We start from the raw sequence: 20,770 nt of genomic DNA on the forward strand, positions 1-20,770 counted from the left end.
TCTCAAGTCTTAATATTGTTAAAATGCCTTAAATCAGCTTTTTTAAGTCTTAAAAGTCATTGTTAAAATGTCTTAAATCAGTCTCTTAAGTCTTAATATCATTGTTAAAATGTCTTAAATCAGTCTTTCAAAAGTCTTAATAGTCATTGTTAAAATGTCTTAAATCAGTCTCTCAAAAGTCTTTAAAGTCATTGTTAAAATGTCTTAAATCAGTCTCTCAAAAGTCTTAATAGTCATTGTTAAAATGTCTTAAATCAGTCTCTCAAAAGTCTTTAAAGTCATTGTTAAAATGTCTTAAATCAGTCTCAAAAGTCTTTAAAGTCATTGTTAAAATGTCTTAAATCAGTCTTTCAAAAGTCTTTAAAGTCATTGTTAAAATGTCTTAAATCAGTCTCAAAAGTCTTTAAAGTCATTGTTAAAATGTCTTAAATCAGTCTTTCAAAAGTCTTAATATCATTGTTAAAATGTCTTAAATCAGCCTCTCAAGTCTTAATATTGTTAAAATGCCTTAAATCAGCTTTTTTTAAGTCTTAAAAGTCATTGTTAAAATGTCTTAAATCAGTCTCAAAAGTCTTTAAAGTCATTGTTAAAATGTCTTAAATCAGTCTTTCAAAAGTCTTAATAGTCATTGTTAAAATGTCTTAAATCAGTCTCTCAAAAGTCTTTAAAGTCATTGTTAAAATGTCTTAAATCAGTCTCTCAAAAGTCTTTAAAGTCATTGTTAAAATGTCTTAAATCAGTCTTTCAAAAGTCTTTAAAGTCATTGTTAAAATGTCTTAAATCAGTCTCTCAAAAGTCTTTAAAGTCATTGTTAAAATGTCTTAAATCAGTCTCAAAAGTCTTTGAAGTCATTGTTAAAATGTCTTAAATCAGTCTTTCAAAAGTCTTTAAAGTCATTGTTAAAATGTCTTAAATCAGTCTTTCAAAAGTCTTTAAAGTCATTGTTAAAATGTCTTAAATCAGTCTTTCAAAAGTCTTTAAAGTCATTGTTAAAATGTCTTAAATCAGTCTCTCAAAAGTCTTTAAAGTCATTGTTAAAATGTCTTAAATCAGTCTTTCAAAAGTCTTAATAGTCATTGTTAAAATGTCTTAAATCAGTCTCTCAAAAGTCTTTAAAGTCATTGTTAAAATGTCTTAAATCAGTCTCGTAAGTCTTAATATCATTGTTAAAATGTCTTAAATCAGCCTCTCAAGTCTTAATATTGTTAAAATGCCTTAAATCAGCTTTTTAAAGTCTTAATAGTCATTGTTAAAATGTCTTAAATCAGCCTCTCAAGTCTTAATATTGTTAAAATGCCTTAAATCAGCTTTTTAAAGTCTTAATAGTCATTGTTAAAATGTCTTAAATCAGTCTCTCAAACGTCTTTAAAGTCATTGTTAAAATGTCTTAAATCAGTGTTTTAAGTCTTTAAAGTCATTGTTAAAATGTCTTAAATCAGTCTTTCAAAAGTCTTAATAGTCATTGTTAAAATGTCTTAAATCAGTCTCTCAAACGTCTTTAAAGTCATTGTTAAAATGTCTTAAATCAGTGTTTTAAGTCTTTAAAGTCATTGTTAAAATGTCTTAAATCAGTCTCTCAAGTCTTAATAGTCATTGTTTTATGTTTCCATGAACATTTGGGCAAAATAGTCCCTGACTCCACTGAGCAAAGACACATCCAAGAAACATCGATTTAACTCAGTTCAACTCAAACTCAACTTTTATGTTAGACTTTTCACAATAAAAGCTTCAGGAAATCAAAGGACGATGTCTGCAGAGCTGCTGAGAGACTGTCGGTGTTACCAGTCTTTATTACTTCATGTTAACATCTCGTCATTGGCTCATATTTCATCATCCTTTTTCATATCACCACATTTCAATGTACCCTTATTATGAAAAATATTTTATGCAGGAAGGTACTTTATAGTGCTAAAATTATAAAACACATTTTTACTGTCTTATTGTTTCCAGTCCATTTTACTTTGGCATTTTATTTTTTTAAATGCTGTTAACTTTGCCTCACAATAAACACATGAGGACAGAGAAAGATTATGTGCATATAACGGAAATTATTATTATTGGCTAATTCTTTACAATTGGTTCTACTTTTAATTTTTTTCGATTGCTGTTAAGCTGCTGTCAAAGAAACAAACATGCTTCTGCATAATTTTCACAATAAAAGTGTGAAAATCAAGGGAAAGATAATGTTAATTTTTGTTGGTTGACGTTTAATATAATCTCTTCTCATTTAAATCTTCATCGTCTCATTTCATCATGTAATTTAATTTTGTTTTCATATTTCATAACTCTTCATTGTGTGAAACGTTTGTGCAGCAAACAGCAAAGCAGAGGTGACGCTTATGACACAAACACTGATTTGCTGTTGATTAATTGTTTCTAATTGGTTGTCTTTACTGTTGTTCATACACTATGAAGCTGGTTTGGTTGTGATTGGCCGCAGGGTGTTGATTATCATAGATAGAAGTGTTTTTAATGTCCTGAATTAAGAGATTCCTGGCCCTGACGGCACCGTGGTACAGTGGTTAGCACTGTTGTCTCACAGCAAGAGGGTTCTTGGTCCAAACCCAGGGTGGGGGAGCGAGTCAGTCTCACCTTTGCATGGAGGGTAAGGAGCTCCTAAACATTATCGTCTCCACCATGGATGTATAAAGAGTCCTGGATACACGTTGGAGGCGGGGCTCTGTTCATTCCTGTAACAGATGCTCAGTGAAGCCAAAATCGCTCCATGTCCACAGTATGAAACAACGTGGATGATCAGCGCTGTTTGTGCATCACTGGGCTCACTGAGCAGGCGCACCAGAGCCTGATGGCCACTGAGCGCTGCATCATTTAATCTTGTGTTATCGGACCAAATGGATCAAATCTTGATATCAAAGTGAGTCATTTTGCAGGAGTCGTGATGCTCAAAAAAATCTATCCACTGATTTATAGATGACTCTTTCACAGTGTAAGTCAATGGAAAAAACACTTGTGACGGACCCCAGAAATTACAGTACCACTGTTTGGTCACTACGAAAACTGGCTTCGAAAACTGTCTTCAGAGTGCGGTGCACTTCCTGTGTGCCTGTTCTCATGATTTGCGGACATTTTTGGCCTCTGCTTTTAAATCGTTTAAAACCCCCAGCGGTGGTTCGCACAAAGTCAAGACTCGATTGTCTGTCGTGTTTTTAAAGGAAAGTCAAATAAGGAAAGCCAAAGGTCCCAAAATTCAGTCTCTCTCTCACACACACACACACACACACACACACACACACACACACACACACACACTGTGTACAAATATCTGACTGTGCGTGTGTGTTGTGTCTCTGCAGACTCTCTACAGCTCCATCAAGAATGAGAAGCTTCAGTGGACCATGTAAGTTCCTCCTCTCCTCTTCTTCCTCCAGTACAAACCATCAACTGGTTTCCACTGGTTTATAACACACACGACAAACATCTGAAGTGTGTGTGTGTGTGTGTGTGTGTGTGTCCCTGCTGCCCTCTCTTATTTAAGCCTCTGTTGCCATGGCGACTGTTCCCTGCTTTCTTTCCTCGCTGTAATTACAGGTCAGCATCCCAACGCCCATGCTTAACTGTGGACACACACACACACACACGTATATTTATATGTATAAAACACACACACACAGGCAGGCGTCTCGTGTGCTCGGAGCATCTGTCCTCCCTCATGTTCAGCCCATCTTTTATTTCTTTCTTTCACTCTGGAGTCATTTGTCGGTTTGGTTTTTAATCCTCTGCAGCCGTGTGATAAAAACACGTTGTGATGACGACACGACGAAACAGACGAGAAAAATCAGACATTGGAAATGAAAATGAGATGAGTTTATAGGATGAGGAGCTGATGTGATGAGACCGCTCAGGACGGTGAAATAAAACATGGTGACTGAACAGATGAGGTGATGATGTAAAGAAATGAAATGACAGGAAATTGGTTCTGTCGACGTAAAGTCTGTTTATTTTTTGTCAGAAACTTGGTTTTGTTGTCTTTTCATATTTAATCTCTCTCGCACAGGTGTTAACAGCGATTTAGAAAAAACAAAACAGAAAAGTAGAAGTGTTTTTTCTTTTATAAAGATTTGTTTTACCGACAGAAGCTCAAACTACAGTTCAATAACAAGATGTAGGATTCAGAAACATCTATGTATATATTTCTGTATATATATACATATACACATAAATACATATATATATATGTATATGTATAATACAACCAGCAGTGTTGGGGAGAAACTAGTTACATGTAACAGAGTTATGTCATTATTATGGCTAGCCCTGCACTAACATGATCAATGTCTCCGTGTTTATCAGACTGAATATCTACAGCAGAAGGGAAAGATATCTGACGGCTGTGATTTCATATCCCTGATGTATTCCTGCATCTTTGTCGTTTGGTCCTGGACAGTGTCTCTGACGCTCACCAGTCCTCAGCCCCCCTCGTTCCTCTTAGTGTTCAGTCTCAGGGTGCCAGTAGGAGCCAATCCCAATTCTCTTCCCTTAACCTTACCCCTTGGTTTCAAGTGCACTTGCCAGATGGATTCCCCTCAACGACGAAGGGGTAGTGTTGAGGGGTATGGAATTTTACCTACAAATTGGGATGCCACTTCATGCAAATTAGCCTAACAGACGTGTTCACCTACGTCACGTGTATCATCAACATAGGCTTCTTGCACTCATTTCCAAAATGCCGGCTCCAGTGCTTGTATTACCTGTTTCGTTGGCTGTCTTCATCCTTCTTCATTGAACAAATCAACGGAGAAGAAGCAGCAAATAGATGTGTGCAGCATTAATGGCTTCACGGAGAACTGTAGATATTCATGTCGGCTACATCGTGAATTAGTGATTTTCAAGCTTTCATATTTTAACTTAACACTTACAGATAACAACTGATATGCAGAAACAACACGTCCCGACATATTTTAGAATCTTTGCATACTAATTTGTGAAAATAGTACTTACAATTGTGTGATGGCTCTCTAATGGAGGCTGCCATCTTCCTGGAAAACTTGCCTGGCTGGATAGTTTATCAATGCATCCTATGAAATTCAGTCTTCCCCTCAGTTGAGATGGGTTCATAAGTGTGCACCAGCCCCTCAAATTAAGTGGGGATCTTAAGGGCTGAAAAGCACATACCCTAAAGTACCGTAGCCCTTTGCGGGAATGCACAAAAACAAGAGCCAACTTTGAGGGGAAGTGTGAGTATTGGGACGGACCCAGTGTTCAGTCTCAGGGTGCCAGACTTAGTGTACAGCTTATTATACCAGCACGGTAACAGATGACTGTCAGCACATGTATGTTGTTGGCCTGGACCTTGTTCTTTCCGTTCGGATGACTTTTCAGGACCTGTCTTACTCTGTGCAGGTATTTTTTGAGGTTGCTATGTTTGCACATGTTGAGTTTTCAAGTAGATCTCATTTCTACAGCACTTAAAAAAGCAACAACAGGTTTTTTACCACACAAACAAACAAAGACACGCACATACAAGCACAGAGACATAAAGGAGCGAAGAGTAAAACAAGATTAACATAAAACAAGTTAAAACACAGTTTAAACCCAACAGATACAAATAAAATAAAAAGGTGTGTGAACATTTCTGTTTACTCTTTTTTAACATATATCAGTTGATTTTTACACCCTCCTCTTTCTCCACGCTGATCTGGTTAATTGAACAGTAAACATACAGCGTGACCGATCAGTAATCACCTGCAGAGCTGACTCAGTCAGATCTCATGTCGTCAGACGATGGAAACAAAACCATTCATAATAAGTGATGAATAACCAGCCGCTCAGTTTCATTGAGCTCCTTCTGTCCTCTGTCTCCTGAAGTGATGAGGAGGAGTTGAGGAAGTCCATGTCGGAGCTGGCTGACGTCCGAACAGACTCGGCCTCCCACACCATGAAGCGCCTGGGAAGTGGAGGGAACCCACTGGTGGGCGTTGCCCAGCAGGCCGATGGCGAGCTCTACAAGAGCGGCTTCCTGGTCCGCAAAGTCCATGCCGACCCCGACGGAAAGAGAAGTACGTCTCTCTGACTCTTCTTCATATTCGTTTTTTTCAGTGATGGTTTGTTTTCAAAGCCCAAAATCTTTTACATCACTCTTTTGTTTTGTAGATTATTTATTTATTTACCGCAGTTATCATAGTTTTGTAGTTCTGTTTAGTTTTTATTATTATTTCATTTTCAGTTTTTGTTTTTAGTTCAGTTTAGTTTCAAGTGTGGGTTTATTGTTTTTAGTTTAGACTTTAGTGTTTAAATAGTTTAGTTTTAGTTCAGTTTTTATTCGCTTCTTTATTACTTTTAGTTTTTTATATATAATTTGGGGGATATTTGATTTAAGAAGTTCAGATTAGGTATGACAATATATACACAACACTTTGTGAAGGTAGTTGGCTCAGATTTATGTCGACATCCCAGTGTCTATAACCAGCTGCACCAACAGCTCCTCACACTCCTGTTGGAAACTTTACAAAATCTACAAAAACTAAAACTTAAGACATTTCCTGTGTATTGTTTTTGGGAAGTTAGTTTTGTAAGAACACAGTATAGTTTCAGTTCATTTTGATTTTCTTGAGTCTAGTTTTTATTTTTGTTTCATAAAACTTAAAAAAAAATTTTAAAAAAATTACACCTCCTTTTAGCTTTTAATTTAGTTTTAGTTCACCAGAATAATCAGACCCTATATGGGAACATCAATGACAACTATAACTATAATTATTAATATTATTATTATCATTATTTATAGAGCACTTTTCAGGCAAGCAGTAGTTTAAGGACAAAAAAGGACATAAGCAACATTTAAGACAGTTACATGAGATAAAAGCAGCAGTGAAACTAAATGAGCTGTTAAAAACCTCCAAAAACAGAAATCTAAATAAATTTCTTTGGGATTTTATGAATAAGAATTAATTAGAATTTATTTTGGTATGCAAATAAAAATAAGAACATCATGTATTAATCTACAAATCTATGTAAATAAAATCCCAGCCTCTCATAGAAAATGGCAGACACTTAAGTTTTACAGTGCAAAACATTAGAGTAAAGTAATTTAACATAACTCAGACACTTCTGCTGTCCAAAAAAAGCTGCAGGCTGAAGCTACAGCTGATAACATCGACCCTTTTAACAGCACCTCATATTTAGCAATCAACAACAAAACAGAAACAAACAAAAACGTAAACAGGCAAACAAGGCAGAATACTTACAAAAGGCAACGTATACACTTTAAGTTCCTGTTCCCTGTTCTTCTACGTCAGTATTACAGTCTGATCGTTTATTTTCATAAATGATAGGTGTAGTGCTGCATAAAAATCTACTGACAACAGCAGTCAGTCATTGGTCTAGTCTTGGTTTGGTCCTCTGGCTCATTGCTCAGGTGGTTCAAGCCATTTATTGGGACAGGAACTATTTTAACTTGATTTGTAGTTCAGAATCTAGCTGGACAAACATTATGTGTGGAGTTCCCCAGGGCTCAATCCTCGGTCCTCTTCTGTTTTGCATTTACATGCTTCCACTGGGCCACATTAAACAAAACAATGATATCAACTGTCATGATTATGTAGATGCCACTCATATTTACCTTCATCTGCCACCAAGTAACCACATTCATATACTCTATATATTACAGCTGGAGTTTCTGAGGCCACAGACAAATGAAAAATTATACTGAAAGTCATAAAGTATGAAGCTGATTGAATAATGTGAAGTACATTTATTGAGCTGTTGATGAGGATTAATTCTTTTAAATTGTAAAAGTTTCATAAAAGCCATGATGATGCATCAAACCTGCTCTGGTGATGTTTAGTATGCCATGATGCCTTGTTTCTCCAGCTCCGCGGGGCAAGAGGGGCTGGAAGTCTTTCTACGCCATGCTGAAGGGTCTGGTGCTCTACCTGCAGAAGGTAAACATTTACATTTCCCAGCAGCCCTGCTGGTTCATGCATGTCAGTCCATCCACATTAAGTGTCTGTTTTTAACTCTTTGTTCTTATAACACAGAATCCAAATTGTACGCCGTGACTTATCTTAATTAGTTTGTTTGTAAATAAACTGCTTTGTGTGTGAACTGTGCTTTATAACTGAATTACCTTTGCCTCATCTTATTACAGTAACAAGCTTTTTTCGTTATTACATAATTCACATGTTGTTAAAACGACAAAGATTTAGTTAATGCATGAAGAGAAAACATCGACATTGACATCGATCATTTTGATGAGGTAATGTGTGATATATAAGATAAAATTATATGTTGTAATAAAAAGACCAGGATGTTGTGAAAACAATAATTTGCTGTGAAGTAACCAGAAAAATACGTCCCTATAATATCACTGACATGTCATTTTGACATCATTTTTTTCATCAAATATTTTCATGTTATAACGACATGTTTTTATGCTTGGAACTAAACAGCCAATGATTCGGTTTAGTTTTAGTCATGAGAGCAATGCTTTCTGGAACTTGTAGTTGACTTTGTGAGTGTTTGACCAAGTTTGAACACGATCAGCTGACTGATATCATGCTGCTCTGTGATTGGCCGACAGGATGAGTACCGTGCGGAGCGAGAGCTGACGGAGGAGGACGTAAAGAACGCCGTGTCCATCCATCACTCTCTGGCCATGAGAGCAGCTGATTACAGCAAGAGACCGAACGTCTTCTACCTGAGGACGGCCGACTGGAGAGTCTTCCTGCTGCAGGCTCCGTAAGAACCACGCAGAGACGCTGTATACGTCTTTGTTTGTTTGTCCGGTGTTTATTTGTCTGTCATCAGAGGTAAACATCCGTACATTGGCTCAGATTCTAACAGGAAACGGACATCACTGTTTTCCTTCAATCATTAAACTAAGACATCGTCCTCATTGTCAGAGTGACACAGTGACTGACGTCATGGTTACAGTACAAACGGGAAGTGTTGACTTCTCAGGTTGAGTGTTACTGTCTCTGACCTTTCTGCAGAAACGCAGAACAGATGCAGTCCTGGATCACGCGCATCAACGTCGTGGCGGCCATGTTTTCGGCTCCTCCATTCCCGGCGGCGATTGGCTCCCAGAAGAAATTCAGCCGTCCTCTGTTGCCGGGATCCAACACCAAACTGACCCAGGTAGAGACGCTGTGTGTTCACACCTCGTTCAATAAAGGCTTTATTTAATGTGGAAACATCAGAACCCAGAGCTGAGTTTTAACGTCTGTCCCAACAGGAGGAGCAGGTTAAATCCCACGAGAACCGGTTCAGGGCGGTTTCCTCAGAGCTGGCAGAGCTCACGGCCTCCACACCAGACCGGAAGGTGAAAGGTCGCGAGCTGGAGGAACAGAAACTCCGACAGGAGTACCTGGAGTTTGAGGTGAGAGGATTCACAGCAAAATACAGGTTCACAGAAATGTTTGGTCGTTCGAGAGCTGAAGTGAAGACAAACACAAATCCAGTAGATGTGGGGATCGCCAGAGGGCTCATGATACTTAGGTCATGAGACAGTGTTACTGCAAAATGCTCAGGGCTTAAAGTACTCCGGCTTGACGGACATTTCTTGTATTTCTTTTCTTTTCTTTTCTTTTTTTGTGGCAACAACTTGGCACAAGTTAGCATTTAACGAATCATCTTCTGATTTTCAGTGAAGCACATGGTTAGTTCCACCAATAGTACAGTGTTATCAAACTCAGCTGGCCAATAAGAGCTGAGTGGGGAGGGTCTAAAAACAGCATGCACACACACACACACACACACACACACACACACACGGACAGGGTTTCAACACACACTACTTCCAAGCACATGTTGTTTAGTTTATGCTTCACTTCTCTGTAGAGCTTGGGTACGGCTGTGAGGGGGCGGAGTCACTTACCTGGGTTCACGTGTTTTTAGCGTGTAACAAAAGCCTTTGTTTCAGCAGCGCTGTATGGACGCAGATCTTTGCACAGGAAGTAGGTGATGGACTGTGTTATTTTCTGATGGTAGTTGTGTTGAGCTAAGTGTTTCCAGTGTTGGGTTGGTTTTTCGGCAGAGCGGGTTTAGCGTTAGCTTGGCCATCAGCAGCTAACACTGTCTCTGGATGGTGTCGTGTGAGGTGAGCCGTCATGTTCGTAGTATTCCCAGAGTATTTTATTCTCATATGACACTGCTGTAAATCATGTGTCATGTCCAAGTCCTCCTTCTGTGTTCAGAAATCCAAAATAAGTCCAGATGTTTGATTTAAACACCGACAGCACATTTCTGTTTTCTTTGTTTTGATGAACTTCCTGCCAGATGCCGCTGACTGAGACCTCTGCTGACCCCACCAGGAACAAAACATCAGCACCATCTAGTGGACTGAGAAAGCAACTGATTTTAGTATTCTACGACCAAAAGTTGGATTCAAATGTGTATTTACAAAAATAATAATGTTTACAGTAAAACATCAATACTTGGCGTCCGTGTATTGATACAGTATCACCACGCAAAATATTACGATACTACGCTGTATCCATTTTTCCCCACCCCTAAAATCCAGTCTGAATTTATTCTGTATTAATTCACTGAAATTTGGAACAAAAATTTTGAGTAATTTGAGTCGTTATGTAAATTTCAGCTTCTGTCAGGTCGGTCCTGGTGTTTTATTTCTTGGTAAATGTTCTTACTTGAAGTAGAAATGTACCTGACTTTCACCTTTAACTTATTTTCCATCTTCACATTTACTCTAACTGTAGCGTGCACAAACCCTCGGACAGAAATCACAGTCCTTGCCTTTACAGTACGTGAACGTCTCAGTCAGATGTATTAGGTTTCATCTTCCACAGTTGCTCTGCGGCAGTATGAACCCCTTCAGAAGTCACGTGTTGTATCTGAAGTTAAACGTGCACTGAATCCCTCTGAGGTCTGAATATAAGTGACAGTTTCTCTGCGGCTCCTTCTGCTCGTCTTCATCACAAACTGTCACTGAATCAGTCTGTCTGGTGTCAAACAGGCTGCAGAGACACAAACACACTGTGCTGGGAACACGGTGCTCAGTTAAAGGACCAGTCTGCTGTTTACTTCCCTGCACCGCACTCGTTACACAGAGTTCTGTCTTCTCGGGTGAGCGTTTGGTTCTGATTCAGAGACACCTGATGAGTTAGCAATCGAGCAGGTAGAAGCAGGACTGACTTTAACAACCTGAGAAAGTTTCCTGTTGCTTTCTTCAATCAGAAATCTGATAAACAAATACGGTGAGTTCAGGTACAGTCATGAAGATGGAAAACACAATAACTCTACTGTGTCTCAGTAGGTAAGGATTAGACGTTACAAAGCACTTCACAATAAGAGCATCTCCTATTATTTTCAGGAGCAAGGAGCTGTTTTTGTCCAGCACAAATGTTTTTGTAACGTTTTTAATATCCAGAAAGTTTGTGAGACAAGTAACGTCTACTGTTTATTTCTCGATAAATGTTTTTATGTGCAGGTGACAGCAGTGGGTGGAGACGTCATGTTTCCAGGTTGTCCATACATACGTCTGTTCCATTCTTGTGAATACAATATCTAAAGAAGAAAATTTTTGAGGGAATAGTTTCAAATTTGGCACAAACATCCACTGGGACTGAAGAATAAACTGATTAGAATTTGGTGGTCAAAGGTCAAGGTTGCTGTGATTTTGTTTAGCTCATTCTCGTGAATGCGACATCTCAAGATCAATGTGAGGGAATTTCTTCAAATTTGGCACAAACATTCACCCAGACTCATCAATGAACTGATTAGACTTTGGTTGTCAGAAGTCAAAGGTCAAGGTTACTGTGACCTTGCATCCGTCTCGTTCTTGTGAATGCGATATCTCAAAAAAGCCTTGATGATGTTTCTTCAACTTTGACACAAACATTCACTTGGACTCAAGGATGAAGTTAGAAAATTAGATTTTGGTGGTCAAAGGTCACTGTGACCTTGCACCTGTCTCATTCTCGTGAACATAATATCTCAAGAACAGCTTCAGGGAATTTCTATAAATTTGGCACAAACATCCAACTGGACTGAAGAGTAAACTGATTAGAATTTGGTGGTCAAAGGTCAAAGGTCAGTGTGACCTCACAGAACATGTTTTTGGCCATAACTCCAGAATTCATTCACTAATTCTGACCAAACTCGACACAAATGTCTAACAGGATGAAATAATGAAGGTCAAAAGGTCAAAGGTCAGCTTGACTGTGACATCATCATGTTTTAACGTCATATCTCAGGAACAGAAGGGGAGACATTTGGTCAGATACTGAATTGGTGACTCTAATCTTGAAACTGTGCTGATTGTATAGATCTTCTGTGTGTGAAGCATCCATGTTTTCACTGACATGGATGGAGACTGTCAGAGACACTGGACTGGTGGGCGGAGTCATACAACCACAGGGTGGACTGGTGGGCGGAGTCATACAACCACAGGGTGGACTGGTGGGCGGAGTCATACAACCACAGGGTGGACTGGTGGGAGGAGTCATACAACCACAGGGTGGTGATTCTAGTTTTGGAGGGAAACTGTATTAACAATCATTCCGTGTAAAGGATTCATTGCGTCAGTTACGACCTGACGTTAGCATCATTAACTCTTGTCTCCTTTCTCTGTCCTCCTCCTACAGAAAACCCGCTACGGTACGTACGCCATGCTGCTTCGGGCCAAACTGTCAAGTGGAGACGAGGACCTGACGGCCTTTGAGGCGCGGCTGTTTGATGACGGCGGCCTGCAGAGGGCACACTCCAGCCCCACGCTGCCTCAGGAGACAGCCAACAAGGAGAAGACCCGCGGAGGCAAGACGTCCAAAAGCTTAAAGGTCACGTCCTCCTCGTCCTCGACCTCCAAGACCAGCAGCAGTGCCAAAGAGGCAAGCAAGAAGAAGAATGGCGGCGGTGGTGGAGGCGGTAGCGGTGGGAACAACCAGCAGCCGGAGCTACAGAAACAGAGCAGCAAACAGGAAGAGGCGCCGTAAGGCGGCGAGAAGCAGGTTTGATACAGAGTGTGTAGCTGGAGACGGACATGAAGCATCATGGGTAGCAGGCTGACATCCTCCTTTAAACCTTTTCTGTTAAACCTCAGTCAGATTCTGATTGGCTGAGGGGATTTTCCTCCAGAGCCCGGCTGAAACGTTTGAGGGCGGCGGGAAAGGAGACGCTCGTCACAAAGGAGGACGACCGTACGGACGAGTGGAGCGCCTTTCTTTTTCTTTTTTTTTCTTCCACGAGTCGAAACATTCAGGAAACACGAACAAGGTGTGAAATCTGAAGAGCGTCACTCTGAGTTTATTTCTCGTCCAAACATCCACCTCAGCAGGTCAGAGTTTCACAATAAAAGCTTTACTTCCTGTCAGACCTTTTATTTTCAGGGACTCTCTGAGCAAGTTTGAACCTCCTGCAGCAGCCGGCTGCTCACAAACACTTTGTAGGTACTGACCTCCTGCACGGCCGCCGCTCTGCTGCTTCTCCTAGCAACAGACGGGGGAGCAGGTTGCCATGCCAACCAGATATGACAGACAGAGCGCGTGGGACTGTTGCCGTGGCGACCGAGCAGAAGGGGGAGCAGAGAGGGAGGGGAGAGAGACTCTGGAGTCAGGACTCCCCCGGCCAAACAAACAAACAAACAAACAGACCGAGGCTGTGATGATGTGTCACAGAACACAATACCTCGTCCTCCTCCGCACTTCACAGACTGTGTGTGTGTGTGTGTGTGTGTGTGTGTGTGTGCGTGCGTGCGTGCGTGTGCGTGTGTGTGTGTCGTACTTCCAGGAGTGTAAATACTAACTGATGGAGGCTGATCAGAGTCACTGCACTTCATTTATTTATGTTGTTGTTGTTTTTTTCCTGGCTGAGTTCTGCTGGAACAAACAGGCTGTACGGAAGCTCATTAGTGACCAGAAACTACTGACTGAGCAGAAACAATAATAATTCAGACTTTAGTCAGCGACATCCTCCCATAGTTATTGAGTAATACTTTTTTATTCTGCCTTATGGAGAGCCGACGTGACAAAGGCGTCAAATTTCTGTAAATTTATATTCTGCGTGTTTGATAAATTGCTCACTGCTGGGTTCTTTGCATTTATTTAAAACCATAATGGTACCGAATATCAATACGTATCCCCCGGTTGAGCGGAGCTTTTTGTAAACATGTTTAATGATTTAAGACCCCGCCCCCAGTTGGAACATATGGCCTTATATTGATTAAATATAATAATAACTATAATACATTTTAAAAGAAAAACATACATACGGGGCCAAAGGTGGAGCTTCACAGTCAACATTTATATATATATATATATTTTATTAAATTAAAAAAATACAACCACACATTTAGGACTGAGTAGGACAAACTTTTCTCAAAACAAAATCAGTTTACATCCTTTATCTTAACCTGTCGCACTTTTTGCAAATTCCAAAAAACATCTCCCAAATATAAAAAAATTCAGAAAATTTTAAAATTTAATAAAAAACATAAGAATTTAATAAGTTGACACTACGCAACACCAGATTACTTGAGCAAATAATATTTAAAAGGCACAATAAGTAAAATGTACATATTAAACATCAGTATAAATAGGATAATAAGGAATTTCTGTGTTTCTTTGTTTGACATTAAATCTGAAAATAAAAGGCAGCAGACTTTCTTAATTCATGTTTGTGATTATAAATTTAATACATTAAAATATAAAAATGATTGTGTCCTGAAATTAAAATTCTTGTGTTGTAAAAGTTTAACAAAGTGTTGTGAAGCGTCTCTCAGACTGGTTTCAGTTTGATTCTGTTTTGTGCTCACTCAGTAGTTTTGTCGTTAATGAACGTCCATAGATTTTTTATGCTGAAAACGATGCTGGAAACTGAATAACGTTTGAATCCGTCCACTTTCTCCTCACACTCCTGTTTTCTTACTTAAAGTTTCTGTATTGTGCTGAAAATGATCTTTGTTGGTTTGTTGGAGACGAAAATTCAGAAGTTTAAATCGTGTGTTTGTTAACGGGATGAAACAAACATCAGAAACCTCAGAGCTTAAATTAAGAACATCCTGATCACTTTGACCACCAGACACCAGAGGGGATTTCTGGGTAATGAGGTTTTCAACAACATGCAGTTTCCTCCTGCTGCCACTTGGTGTCACCAGAGTGTCACACTGTAGACTGAACATGTTTACTTTCATTGAGTAGTTTTCAGACCTGCATTCAAAACTTAAGTAAAAGAAAAGTAACAGCAAAAGTACAAGTATTGTAATATAATTATCGATGCATTCATGTGTTTATCTGAATAATCTGAGTTTAGTAAAGTATCTAAAGCTGTCAGATAAATGGAGTGCAGTTAAAAGTATAAAGTAGTATAAAGTGACAGTACTTAAGTACTTACGTAGAGTACTCAGGGTTCCCACGGTCATGGAAAATCTGGAAAAATCAAGGAATTATGTCGTGTATAATGAAATAAATTGTCCACAGTAATCTGCGGTTGATAACCTTCCACATAGGCTAGTATAAAACCAACATAACCAACCGACTCTGGAAAAGGTTTCTTTCTACATTTGGAGTCAAGTATAATAAACAGGTCTGTTAGTGATGTACGGTGTGCACGGTCATCGAATTTTGTTAGTCATGTAAAAATCAGGAAAAATGTGGAGGAACCCTGAGCACCTTAGTGAATGTTCTTGATTACTTTCCTCCAGGTTTGGGAGTCACAAACGACAGAGTCACAGTGGTTCAGGTAGGGCTGAGGTACAGTTCATGATTTAACAAAAAAATTGCAAATGAGGAAAGACTAAAACGTGATGAAGATATTATAAGACAGCTGTGAAGCCAAGATCCAAAGTAGATTTATCACCCTCCTTCCAGGTCTTGAGATTCTTATTAATTTTGGCAGTGCCAGGCTTCCATATTCAGCCCCCTCAGTGTCAGGAAAACATAAAAACATGCCGTCATGTTTGGTTTCCTTCCTGTGATGTAACGCTGCAGCTGGTCGTTGATTATGAAGAATCAAAGTGAACAGAAGGAGCTTCATGTTTCAGCAGAGAGCAGATGTACTGACAGCAGACGAACACCAGGTGGCAGCAGACTGCAGGTTTAACAGGTGACGAGTAAAAGAAGCCAAACACTCAAATTGTTGTTTATTTTTGCTCTTATCTTCACTTCCAGAGATCAGATCCTCTAAAGAGTCAAACTCTGGAGGTTTCTGTAGTTTGTCAGGTTTGTGATCAGGAACACAAACAGCTGGAACCTTTTTCATCCCAGATATTAATGTGTGTCTCCTGAAAACACTGAAGGAGAGCTGGAAGCTTTGTTCTCTGAAGGGAATTCTTCCTTTGTTTTTTTTTGGTCGTTTCCAGTCGGGAACAATTCTTCAGTGAGCGCTGGAGCTTCAGTGAGAAACTTTCGATGGATTACAAACACTGATGCTTCTGTTTGTGCTGTTGGACAGATTACCCTCCAGGAATTAGTCTTACACCGCTGGAAGCTCTCAGAGACATAAAGAGAGAAAGTCTGACCTTTTGAATGAAGCTGTTTTTGTTTTTTCTCTGCGGTCCGTACGTGGATCATCACGTCTGTTCTTCAGTGGCTGAACAGACTGTAAGGACTCATTAAAACACCACAGAGGACTTTAAAAACACAAATTTCAAAGGTACTGACAGAATCAAAACTACGGAGCCTCTACGGAGACTTACAGCCATGTTCTTTTGGTTTTTTTTGTTTTTTACATCATGCTCCGAAAGGTATTACGTAACCTCACTCGTTTTCTTGAGATCAAAATGACAGATTCTCAGTTTACCGTGTGATAACCACAATCGTCCACGCTCCTCGCTGGTTGCATCAGTCAGTCCGGATCTTGGTCCTCATCACAGGTCACAAGCTCTGGATTCAACTGAAACGTAAAGTTCACAGATATGAGAAATCCGTCTTAGTCCACAGCAGCTGCATTTCTGGAGCATCTTTGATGTCGGACACGGTAGACTCCGGCACACTGAGGGCAGTGACACTGTTCTCCAGGTTGGAGTCATTAGCACTTCATTAGCACTTACACGTCACTGACGTCTTGTTTGTGGTGGTGGTTCCCAGTTAGAGAAGGGAGTCAGTTCAGGTGGTTCGGACCCACAACACACCGGATCTTATAAGCAGCATTTCCAACTCTTTCGGTACAGTACCCTCAGAACCGGTCCGTAACCCAGATGGACTTGTACTCAGACCTGAGATCTGTTTAGCGTTTCCTCCTCAGACAGTACTCTTAAATGTAGTTGGGGTTGTTTCCTCTCTCGCTGTATAAACTCTTCACTGACGATGCAGAGGAATGTCTGCACCTCATTGATCGTCCACGTGATGACGTTACACTCCAGCATTTTCAGAACAAAAAAGAACAAGCTGGTGTGTTTTTAGAGTCGGTTGGATGTTTGAAAATAGAACGTTTTTCAAGTAAGAGTGATGATTCTCTCCTGACCAATCAATGGACTGCAGGGTTCCTAGCCCCGCCTTTCAGTGTGCACATTACCTCAACAGAGAGTAACCGATGGGACAGAATGGAGCAGTTCTGTTGGTTCATCCACGTTTTTCACCAAAGGAAACACAAATATAATCGTTCTAATGTGTAACGAGCTACACTGAACAGAACCGACTGCTTGGTGGAAACGAGGCTCAAGATCCGCCGCAGTGAGCTCAAAGGATGTGGCTGCCTTTTTTACTTCCTGTTCTCGTACAGACTCAACAAGTCTTCATCTCTGAAGCTCATAGGTCATTTATATACTCAGTTCTGAGTGGGAAAAGAGGGTCCGTTAATCAGCTTTTCCTCCATTTAGTTTGACGTTCTGTTTCATCAGAGATTGAGAACCAGATGATTGGTTGTGTCAGAGGACGTTTGCATGACTTTGAACCTTCCTCAGGTTCCTCACGTTCTGCAGCTGGTCGACTTTTGAGACTTTAATTTTCAGAGAGACACCAGGGTCAATTCAAATTAATGGCATCTTGTAAAAACAATAGATGGATGGATGACGCTAATAAAATCCTGGACTCAGCCTGTGTCAGATTGTACGACATCAGTTTTGAGGCTGTCAGATGTGTGCGATGAAGGTGTTGTGAATCATCGCACTACGTTGGAAACATCAGCTCACATCATCCTTCTGCATCACCGTCATGTTTTTAATCGTCCTGACTGGGACCAGGACCTGTCGTCTGTCTGTGACTTGCTGCAAGCCTTTAGTTTCATCGATCGATGACGATCACTTTCAAAATGTCAACATTTCACTGAGAGTTCTCGATTCCACGAGTACCTTTGAAATTATTAGCGGACCTTCACACATAAAGACCTCTGTGGTTCGTTTGACCGTGAAGATCGGAGAGGACGTCTGACTCAGTCCGTCCTTCTCTTCTTCGTCCTCCATCAGACGGACATCGACACGCCGGTTGATGCAGGAGGAATCTATCGAGTCACTAGCAGACAGCAGGGTTCAGATTCATCGTCCCCGCTGAGCTGTTTGACCCCCGCCGGGTCGTATTTACTCCCTCAAATATCCAGTAACACTTGTGTACATCGGGTGTATTTGTCGCACTGTGCAATGTAAAGCAGCATAGGATGAATTTGTCTAAAAGTCATGGCCGCTTTCAGCTCTTTGTCTGTGTCCAAACCTGTAAATAAATGTACAAGTTCACATTGAGAAGCCATATTGTAGTTGGGCTGAACGCCCGGCTAGCGCTTGCTGCGTTTTAGGGCACTTTGGTTTAGATATTTTAGAGTGAGAGCAGATTAAACCTCGTCAGAGAGGTTCATTCCACCACTTTATTTATTCTGTTGGTTGTTGTCTCCGATCGACAACGAAGACCGAGTTTAGTTTCTGTGAAAGTTTTTTGTTTTTCCGGCTTTGCTGCGGTCTGAATGTTCGCCGCCGGCTCGCCGATCGATAGCTGTACATACTGTCCACATCCTGTGAGGTTTTGGTCGTAGTGAAACACAAACAACATGTTTGTATCATTTTGAAGGCTTAGAGGCAAAAATAAAAAAAACAACATTTTGAAAACAAAGTCTGAAAGTCTTTTATTCAAAGTTTCAGAAACAGTGCGCCATTTATTTCTCACATTTAACTTCCAGGCTGCTTGGTTATTAAAGAGAAACTACATGAATACACAGTATTAGTAAAAACACACAGCCTCATCTGGAAACACTGCTCCTGCAGAGCAACAAGGTTTATGTGTAAACATCAGAGAAATAAAAGATGTTCATGTTGCACAGCTAAGAGTTCAGAATATAGTTCACAACTTCACTTTTTCAGGACAGACGCCATTTAAGAAATGGAGAAGGTGTATATTCAAAATGTTCCTAAGTTAAAAATAAAAACACTCGAGGTAAGTTTAATATTATTAAACTGTAAATCATAAATATGACATTTAATTCTTATATGTCGAATGTGACTTTTTGCTCTTACAACTTGAAGTCATATTTAGACTATGAAAACATTTTTAACTAATAGCAAAATATTTTTATTTATCTGGTTTGTTATGTCAAAGTTTTAACAGAAGAATAAAAATTGTCAGATGTATCTCACAGTTTGGAATTTAAAAATTTAAAATTAATTTTTATTTAACTGACTTTAACTTTCTTAGAACCTTTTTTTTTTTTAAACATTTTTAACCAATAATAAAGTATTTTTATTTAACAGGCTTTTTATTGCACAATTTTAAAATAGTCAAAATTTTGACCTATTTTATTATTTTTTACAGAAAAATGAACAGTTGTCAGTTTTATGTCATGAATTTGAAACTTTTAAATTTATTTTGACTGTTTTACAATTTTCATTTCACTGAATTAACTCTCTTCTGTTTTAACCAGTTTATGGTCACATAATTTTAAAACCGCATATTTCATAATTTAAATAAAACCAAGTTAAATTGTCATGATGGTGACCTTAGTGTGACCTTAGTGTCTTATAATACTGCTGAAATGTTTTTGTATGTTTTTATTTACGTCACCATTTTATCATTCCAATTTTAATCATATTAAATGACTTACTATCGAATAATTTTGACACGAAAAGCCCAAAATTTAGACGTTTTTAAGGCGAGACAAGGCAGACAAAAACATCGAGTGGTCAGTTTTGAGATTTTGGGCAAGTTTACTTCTTGAATATGTGTTCTTTCAAACTGCTGTAAAGAAAAGATTCAAATTATACATTTAGACGTTTATTTGATCACACTGTGTCCACTTGCATAATGTTATGTTATTATGTAAATCTTTGAATGCCGTTTTCTCAAAATGAGTTTTTTGTCATACTTGTAGTCGAACGTCTCGGCCTCTGTAGCACCTATGTACACCAAACTTTCCAGTTATACAAATAGCTATATACTGAAGATATCTACAGAGGGGTTTGTTAATAAATCATTCCTAGCCTGATTTATGTTACATTTTAGTCCCAAAAATATGGCGAAAATCTATTTTTTTAAGGCTATGGACAGTGTATTTAGATCTTCGAGGTAATAAAGCAGAAATCCTTAAATCCCTCTGTAATTTCTTTTTTCATCATATATGTAAACAAAATGAAAAAAGAATTTTGCACCTGGCTTCAGATTTATCTTCCTAAAACATATGCAAATTAGCGCATATTTAATGTGATAGTGCTAATTTGCATACTTAAACATTAATATTTTAAAAACTTGAAATACATTTTTTTCATACTATTGTAAGTAATCAGCTGATGATATCTATTATTTTAAAATGTTACTCTGTTCACCTGCAGTGTCTCACCTTCAGTAGAAAATATTTCTATATTGTTGCTGTTTGTCTTAATTATTCTTAATTTAGTCTGAAATATTTCGATTATATAAAACAAAATGTATTTCTGTCTCAGTGT

General features: G+C 39.1%; 1 protein-coding gene across 1 annotated transcript in view; it reads left to right on the forward strand.

Moving 5' to 3' along the window:
- LOC125903045 (uncharacterized) overlaps positions 1-20,625 on the forward strand; it is a 92,219-nt gene extending 71,594 nt beyond the window's left edge. The window contains exons 14-20 of the mRNA XM_049599657.1: positions 3,315-3,358; positions 5,827-6,017; positions 7,828-7,898; positions 8,537-8,694; positions 8,949-9,093; positions 9,191-9,334; positions 12,561-20,625. Coding sequence (XP_049455614.1) covers positions 3,315-3,358; positions 5,827-6,017; positions 7,828-7,898; positions 8,537-8,694; positions 8,949-9,093; positions 9,191-9,334; positions 12,561-12,908 — 1,101 coding nt within the window. The 3' untranslated portion in view covers positions 12,909-20,625. The remainder of the gene's footprint in view (positions 1-3,314; positions 3,359-5,826; positions 6,018-7,827; positions 7,899-8,536; positions 8,695-8,948; positions 9,094-9,190; positions 9,335-12,560) is intronic.
- The last annotated feature ends 145 nt before the right edge of the window (positions 20,626-20,770 follow it).

The sequence above is a fragment of the Epinephelus fuscoguttatus genome, linkage group LG16 (genome assembly GCF_011397635.1).
Source record: "Epinephelus fuscoguttatus linkage group LG16, E.fuscoguttatus.final_Chr_v1".
Taxonomy (NCBI): domain Eukaryota; kingdom Metazoa; phylum Chordata; class Actinopteri; order Perciformes; family Serranidae; genus Epinephelus; species Epinephelus fuscoguttatus.